This window comes from Pithys albifrons, chromosome Z (assembly GCF_047495875.1).
Source record: "Pithys albifrons albifrons isolate INPA30051 chromosome Z, PitAlb_v1, whole genome shotgun sequence".
Lineage (NCBI taxonomy): Eukaryota > Metazoa > Chordata > Aves > Passeriformes > Thamnophilidae > Pithys > Pithys albifrons.
The window spans coordinates 50581086-50590080 of NC_092497.1; the positions used below are offsets into that span (position 1 = coordinate 50581086).

The 8995-nt window shown below is 42.0% G+C and overlaps 1 protein-coding gene across 5 annotated transcripts in view; it reads left to right on the top strand.

Annotated features, from left to right (window-relative positions):
* MELK (maternal embryonic leucine zipper kinase) overlaps positions 1–7514 on the top strand; it is a 28370-nt gene extending 20856 nt beyond the window's left edge. For all 5 annotated transcript variants that reach the window (XM_071580227.1, XM_071580231.1, XM_071580229.1 and 2 more), the window contains 2 exons: positions 4846–4949; positions 6037–7514. In XM_071580227.1, the coding sequence (XP_071436328.1) occupies positions 4846–4949; positions 6037–6214 (282 nt within the window). In that variant the 3' untranslated portion in view covers positions 6215–7514. The remainder of the gene's footprint in view (positions 1–4845; positions 4950–6036) is intronic.
* The last annotated feature ends 1481 nt before the right edge of the window (positions 7515–8995 follow it).

Here is an 8995-nt window from a genome sequence, read left to right on the forward strand (position 1 = left end):
GGAGCAATATGTCTATTTTGGAGGAGCCCAAATAACTACACCTTGTGAAACAATTTCTCACAGTGTTCCTGTAATTTTGATTGTTTAAGTTTTGATGTCAGTGCATCTGAGCTGATTGACTATTTATCCTTTTTTAAGAAGCCATAGAAAAAGCAGTTCCTCAGGTAGTGTGTTGCACAGAGCACTTTAATATTTCATTAATAATTTGCTTTAACTGAATTTGACTCCTGAGGTTAATATTAGCTTTGTACAATACACATCACATGGCATTGGCATGATATTAGTGTAGTGAACAGAATAATCAGTTGACACAGAAGCCCTCAGCAAGCAACCAGGTGTGGAGGTGGCATTACCAGAAGCAGCAAGGGAGATTTAAAAGCTTCAGTGAGCACAACCGAACAGGGTGGCAAACAGGACATGGTGCAGCAAACGTATGTGGCGCAGCAGCTTGCATGGCAGTTTGAAGGGCCTGGTGTGTGGGGAGGATGCTGTACTTTGCAACTAGGTCCACATCCCTGGTAAGTGCTAAGTGCTCTAGGTCTCTGCCATAATGGTGGGTCCTCGTTTTGTAGCCAAAACCAATGTGTCTACTGAGAAGCCCCTGAGAAGTCTCTCTGATGCTTCCATCCAGATGGAACTGGTAAGGAAGGAGATGCCAGTACAGGTGGTAGGTAGCTTGCAATGGCTGCCCAGTTACTTCTACTGGAGAAAAGGCTACTATCTACACAAAGTGTACAAGAGGTTGTTGGGTTTTTGTGGCAGGTGGCCAAAAAATAAGACACAGATAATGGGCTGTGCAGTATTAGAGGGGTTGAAACAGAGATAGAGATGTCATTTCAGAACCAATCACCTGCAATGGATACCACTGAGCAGGAGATACCTTGGACCTTGGTGACCCACAAAAGCAGTGTTCCAATTCGACCTCCACCTTCCAACATCCAGACTAAAAACAGATACGATGCTTTAAAGGCTTTAGATGTCCATGAGGAAGGCCAACAAGGAGAACCTGCACCAAGAGAATGCAGAGGTTACTGTAAGAAGAAACATCAAATACTTGTAGTCACTGACATTACTAAAGCACACTGAGACACCCATCTGTTTGCTTAATAAAGAGTCATGGGAAGTTTGCTGCCTACTGGGAGCTGAAATCCATGATGTTCCCACAGGGTATCCCAACTTGTCAAGAACACGGACTACTACACACTACTACATTTTCATGTGGATACAAATGACGCTGCAAGCCAAAATATGGGCAGAATCAAGGAGGGTTATAAACCCTGCTGAGATGGGTGAAAGAATTTGGTGACCAAGTCATCTTATCTATTCTACCAGTTAAAGACATGGGGATGGCCAGATGCAGACTCATAGTGCAGATCAACATCTGGCTTCATGTCTGCTGCCATCTAGAAGGTTTTGGCTTTTATGACAATGGGTTTTACTTTAATGATTGTAGCCTGTTAGGAAGTGGTGGAATCCACCTGTCTAAAGCAGGCAAGAGAATCTTTCGCAGCAGGCTGGCCAATTTGATGAGAAGGGCTTTAAACTGAAAGACTTGGGGTGGGGTTCAAAGTGGCAATGCTCATGCTATTGCTTCTTCCTGGGGAGTAGGTCACACCAACCAGTGCAGTGACATATGACCCTTGACTGCTTCTCAAAATGAGAATCATAGAGCTAACTGCATCAAGGGTATGTAAGGCTATGGTGAATACTCTTACACCCTTTCTAGGGAACCTGCATGTTTGATTACCTCTCTGGACACAAACACACAGCATAGGGAATAAACAAGAACTAGAAATTGGTATGTGGTCACAGGGTCATGGCCTCATTGCAGTGACAGAGACATGGTGGGATAGCTCACATGACTAGAATGATGTCATGGATGGCCATGTACTTTTTAGAAAGGACAGGTGAGGTGAGGTGGTGGAGTTGCTCTTTATGTGAGAGAGCAACTGGAACATATTGAGCTCTACTCAGGGACAGACGAATTAAGAGTTTATGTGTGAGAATTAAAGGACAGGCTAATATGGTAGGCCCTGTTCTGGGTGCTTACTATAGTCCACCTGATCAGGAGGAGGAAATTGCTGAGTCTTTCTCTGGACAGCTGGAAGTAACCTCGCAGTCACAGGCCCTTGTTCTCCCAGAGAACTTCAACCAACCTGATGTTTGTTGGAGGGACAACATGGCTCAGCACACACACTCCAGAAAGTTCCTGCAGATCATTAAAGGTAGCTTTTTGACGTAAGTGGTGGAAGAGCCAGTGAGGAAAGGTGTGTTGCTGGACCTTGTACTAAAACCAAGAGGGACTGGGTGAAGACATGAAGGCTGGGGACAGCGTTGGCTGTAGTGACCATGAGATGGTGGAACTCAGGATCCCATTTGGAGGAAGCAAAGCAGTAACAGGAGTAGAACCTTAAACTTTCAAGGAGTTAATTTTTACTTCTTTGAAGACTCAGTGAAAGGAATCCCATTGGATAGAGCTCTAGAAGAGAAAGAGGTCCAAGAGACATGGTCAATATTCAAGCAACACTTCCTCCAAGCTCAAGATAAAGAAATCAGGCAAATGGGGAAGGAGACCTGCATGGAAGAGCAGAGAGCTTCTAGGAAACCTCAAACGGAAGAAAGATATGTGTGAGATGTGGAATAAGGGGACAAGCCAAATGGCAGAACTATAGAAACATTGTCAGAGTATGCGAGAACATGACAAGGAAGGCCAAGGCCCACTTGGAATTGAGTTTGACAAGGGATATCAATGACAACATGGAGGGTTTCTGCAAGTACATCAGCAGCAAAATGGAGACTAGAGAAAATGTGGGGATGCTCTTGAATCAGTTGGGTGTCCTGTTAATGAAAGACACAGGAAAGGCAGTATTACTGAATGCCTTTTTTGCCTCAGTCCTGAAGATGGGGGAACTGCCTGATTCACCTGAAGGCTGTGCTGCTATTCAGTGGGAACTTGTTAGGCTGGAGATTGGCACACAAAGAAACTTAATGATACTCAACAAAAGCAAGTGCAAGTCCTGCACTTTGTACATGGGGAGGAACACAAGTACCAAAACAGGTTGGGGGTGACCTACAAGAGAGCAGCTCTGTGAAGAAAAACCTGGGGCTGCTGATGGGTGACAAGTTGAGCATAAGCTACCAGTGTGTCCTTGCTGCCTAGGACCCATGGGATTCTGGGGTGCATCAGGAATATTGTGGCTAGCAGGTCAAGGGAGGTGATCCTCCACCTCTACTCAGCCCTAGTGAGGCCCCATCTGGACTATTGTGTCCAGATCTGAGCTCCTCAGTACAAGAAAGACAAGGAGCCACTGGAGAAAGTCCAGTGGAGGGCACAGAGATGGTGAGGGGTCTGGAGCGTCTCTGTTGAGTTGAGACTGGGAGCTAGGCCCAGTAACTGGAGAAATGAAGACTGAGAGGGAGACCTCATCAATACATACAAATACCACAAAGGGGTGTCAGAGGATGATGCTGAACTCTTTTCAGTGGTGTCCAGTGACAGAGAAGCAATAGCCATAAAATAAACCACAAGAAGTTTCACCTCAACATGAGGAGGAACTTCTTTCCACTGAAGGTGGCAGAGCAGTGGAACAGGCTGCCCTGAAAGGTCATGAAGTTTCTCATTCTGGAGACATTCCAAACCCATCTGAATCCATTCTTTTGTCACCTGCTCTGGGTGACCCTGCCTTGGCAGGAGAGTTGGTCTAGATAATCTACAGGAGTCCCTTCCAAATGTAGCTATTCTGTTATTCTGTATACATCACTCAAATGCAACATAGATACTTGAGATGTTATACAAGGAGGAATTTGTACTTGAATCTGTAGGCAACATGTTTGAAAAATGTGATTACCATGAAAGAGGGCAGGTAGTTAACCAAGGCATAAATGGTTCTGTAGATGCCAGTGATGTGTCTCGTCCACTGATTGGCTGCTGGGACACCAACTGCACAGGGAGAGCTGTCTGTCAGTCATAAGCCCATTGTTCGCTTTGCAGCCTGTGTACAGGGAATTTAGCCACTGTATTCCAGTTGCAAGCTTTTCCAAAAGGCAAGGTGGCAGTTCTTACAAGTTCAGGACATATGTTGGGCTACAAACCTGACCCCACTCATTGGACAGGAGTCTAGACAGGGCAAATAGTCCAGGAACCTGAGCAACAGGAAGATATTCTGTCTCTAAATGCATTTAGCCTCCTGCCTCATGTTCCTTTGTCTATAGTATATGCAAAATTCCTGATGGCTTCATGAAAAATTCTAGAGACGCTGGAGTACAGCATGGCAAGACACAACTGTATTTCAGTGTTACAGCACTTACGTCAGAGAGTTGCATACATTTTAGTCTGAACAAGAACCTCAAGCACCACTTTGCATCCTCAACGTACGTTTGTTTCTCAAGCACTTTTACAATCTTGTCTTCTCTCAGCTGCTTTTGTTTTCAGAAGCTAGGTAGGATGTGTTGGTATGTTATAATTGGTATATGCTTCCTCTTGTTACTTGAAGGTGTCTGCAAGGTGTTCAAGAGGTCACTTGGTGCATAAACCCATTATATGAAGTACTAGATGTTGCAGAAAGCCCTTATAACAGTAAACTTTTGAGTAGTAAGTCACCTTTTTTCTGCTGCATGATGCCGTGCCTGTTCCTTGATATCAGGAGCACTCAGTGTCAGCTCTAGGCCATCTCCCAACTGTTGGGCATGCAGCAGGGTGATAGTTTTGTGAAGCTGAAGCATTTGTCACTATGGTTAGCTGTCCTGAAAATTTCTTTGAAAACATTTTGCAATGTTTTCAGTTTTAGGAGAGATAGTTTTATGGTTTTATTCCTTAAATTGTTTTAACAAGCTGACTACTTTTAGGCACACTGCAATGTTACCTCTACTCAACTACTGAATCCAGACCAACTGTTGAATGAAATAATCACTGTTCTTTCAAAGAAGCATGTGGAATATTTTCAGAAGGGGTAAGTGTGATGTGTAAATATGATGACTTCAACTTACATTTGTTCAAATAGTTGGTACTCCAATCCTTGATAAAGCCAAGTATTTAAACTTTCTCAGCACCATTGTAAAATAATCTTATAGAAAGAGTACAAAGCACTAAATGAATGTGTACAATAAAACTTGTCGACACAATGCAAAACTATGTTAAGTGAGCTTTAGCAGACCTCTTTGACAGATATCAACTGATAATAGTGAGGTAGCTCTTAGGCAAAATTCACATCGGCCTGTGTCTTGTGAAATTTTAAGTACAAAAGGTACAGGCATATGACCAAATGGGACAATTTGGAGAAGTAATGTAGATATCTTTAAACCTTCACTCTTGGCAGCTAAGAGACATTAACCTTTAGCCAAGAAATCCATGTATTTTAAAGGCTGTGCAGAATCCACACGCTTGTTGTGTGGATTATTTTAATTTGTAGGTTTTACTAACTAAGGTACTGATTGGTTAGACTGGTTCTTACTTGAGATCAAACTGAATGGTTCCTGAGTTCCCAATACTTGAAATTAACACTGTGCTCACTTTCAAGTATGCATTTTCTCGAGTTCTTGAGTATTTCAGTAATGGGAATTGTAAAACATCAGAGTATACATGAGCTTCTGATGCATTTCTACGCTCAGAATCTGGAAGGATGTTGGAATGCACAGCAGAACCTTCTCCCATTGTAATGATTCGAACTGTGCATTCAGATTTTCCTTTTTTTCATACCAGCTGAGCTGTAACCAGCAGAGAGAAGAGTGGTCTTGTCTAGGAAAAACATGGAAACTTTCCATCATTTCAGCTCATAGGATGGGAGTCTATGGCTAGCAGGGGTTCCTGTGGCTGGGTAGGACATTGTAGCTGCATGCTGGTCCTTGCACATAACAATAGTGCTCTGAGAATAAAGTATTCACAAAGCTCTCAGTTGGCTAAATTGTGAATTGTTTCCCGATATTTTAAGTAACAATGGGATATTTTGTTTAAAGTTCTTTTATTCATTTAAAATTGCATTGCAAAACAACCATTAAATGGTTCAATGATTATTCTGTTTTGTTTCTTGTTTTTTACAGTTATACCCTGAAATGTCAAACTCGGTCTGATTTTGGTAAAGTAACTATGGAGTTTGAGTTAGAAGTATGTCAACTCAATAAATCTGAAGCAGTGGGTATCCGGCGACAACGGCTTAAAGGTGATGCCTGGGTCTACAAGAGACTGATGGAAGACATCTTATCTAGCTGCCAAGTGTGAGTGACAGAGACTTTTATCACGATGTTTTAGAAAGGTCTGTTTGGAGAAGTCATTCTCTTTCACAGTCACAGCCAAATTTGAAAAATCTGTCATTTTTCTTGGGTTTTTAACCAACATTTTTTGTACATATACCTTCTGTATGCTTCCTGTAATATTAGGTTCTGAATAAATGTTCTGCAACTGCAACTTTTCTGAAGTAGAATTCTGAATGCTATTCCTTCCCTTATAGGTTTTTCACATATCTGGGTGTAAAAAGTAGTGGTGGTTTTTGTACTGAAGCTTATTGTGGTATGTCTTCAGTTATCAAGTGCATGTGACACAGAAATAGTCATTTGCATAATTCTCTTGTCTCTGCTTAAGTAGGATTTATTGAGATCATTAACTAAGTCACAGCTGTGGTTCCCAGAGTTACACTATATGCTCAGTGTTGTACAAAATAGGACTGGTTTCAATAAATGTGAAGTCAACAGTGCTTGGATTTAAACTGTGATCTCATATAAAACATTGCTGTGTCTCATTACAAAGCCTTGATGATGCTTAATAAGTCTGTGCACTTCCTGATGTTCTCATGTTAATGTGGTGATATGAGGATCACTGAAGAAAAACAGTACCTTTGAACTGTTGGGAATGGAGAAGGTATTTGTCACCAAGGAATCCAGTGACAGCTTTAACTGAATTTAAGCACCAGCTTAAATTGTTTCTGCAAATGGTGGAGCAACTAAGGGTTGTAGCTGATGCTTATCTGAAGTGCTGCAGAATTGTGTGAGGACAAGTTTTCCTTGCCTTCTTCTTTCAGTATGAACTTTTTCCTAAAGAATTTGGCTTCTGTCTGGAACTTGATCAGAATTGAAACAAGGGTAGAAGTTGAAAGGGGTGATTGAAGGAGACATACTGATAACAGTCTCACTAATGAATAGCATGCTATGTGTTTTAAATCACCAGTCGCAACTGTAAAGCCCAAAGGCTGAAGAATCGAAACATTCATTTGCCTTTGCTCTCCTTGAGTTTTAAATTCAGGAAGGATTTCAGAAGTATCCTGAACAACATAACTGCCACTGCTCAGTATCATGTTCTGCATAACTATCTCCTTACTGTGGTGACAAAACTGATGTTACGAATGGACAAACGGTAATGAAGATGTCTTGTTCGTTCCTTTTAAGGTAAAAGTAAGTAATTTGATTCACATTGGCTTAGAAGATTTGATGTGTGAAATAAGGTTCCTCATCATAGGCTACCAGGTTGACTTTTTTTGCTAATATTCCTTGCTGTGAATGCTTGCAATCTTGTCGCGACGCGGGAAGCATGAGACACTCAATATGAGAATCAGCAAGCTTCGATTTATTATCAAGCAACAAGTTCTTTTATGTCATAATGATAATTACTTCATGCATATGATAATTAAGCTATACATAATATAATTCTAAGCCCCTGATTGGATAGCAAAGGTATGCAACCTTAAGACTCCTATGGTTAAACATTGCTAAACTTAAAGACGACTTGTCTGCTCGCAGATCCTGCTTTCTTGTTTTAAGATCCTGCTTTTCAATGGCTGGTGGTTTCTGGTAGTTAGTTCTGCTTCGTCTGCACAATGGATGTGCTAAGTTCTACATTTCTGTGGTCCGTGTACCAGAAATATCTAACTGTTCCATACCTACATGTCCCTTTTCAGCTAGCCATGTCTCCACACAATCTGGTGACAGGAATCAGAAAATGGGCAAGAACAAGAAACATTTCGACTTTTTTTTTTTTTTACCCAAACTGCTGCTACTAAATCTGTAACTCTTTTTATTAAGATTGCTGGAAATCTGTTTCAGCTGACCTCAGGTGGAATTCAGAGGGAAAAAAACCTCAAGGGTGAACAGATAAAGGAGCTATGTGGATAAGGAGACGCATGGGTTGTGTACCAAGCTTGTAAAAATCCTGGAGGAACAGAGGGCTGGAAGATTTGTCTTGCTTCCCTGTCTTCAGGCAGCCAGCTTGTACAATGTCATGTATATCAGTCTTGAAACATGCTTGGTATGCTACATATAGGAGCCTGTACTGACCTCTCTCCCTTGGCTAGAAATGTCTTTTGGAGTCTATACTCAGTTTACATTGATTATTGTGCTGATTTGGGCTAGGATTGAGTTAATTTCTTCCCAGAAGCTGCTATAGGGCCATGTTTTGGGTTGTGGATGAGGATAACGTTGAGAACAAGGATGTTTTAGATTTTTACTGGGCAGTGCTTAACTTAAGTCAAGGGATCTTCAGCTTCTCAAGCTCTGACAGTCAGTGGTCCAGGGGACACAGAGTTGAGAGGGGGCAAAGCTGCAATAACCAACCCCAACTGACCCAAGGGATATCTCTGACCATATGGCATCAAGCTCAGCATTTAACACTGGGGGAAGAAGGATGATGTGGGGAACAGGTCACAGTAAGGTATGATGGAGCTCTGCTGTCCTGGGTATAACTGAGTACCCTCCTGCCTATGGGAAGAGGGGAATGAATTCTTGGTTTGCTTTGGTTGTGTGCACAGGGTTTTTTTCACCTATTAAACTGCCTTGATTTAAACCCATGAGTTTTCACTTTTACCCTTGCATTTCTCTCCCCCATCTCACTGTGGGGGAGTGAGCAAGTGGCTCTGTGTGTCTGAGTTGCTGGCTGGGATGAAACTATGAGAATTGTACATGAACACTGTCTTGGCTTGGGTCTTACCTGTCCACAATGCTGCCATTTGTCCAAATAAATGAAAAACCATGCCTTCGCAACATATGATTTGTAAGACTGAATTAGCTAAGCTTT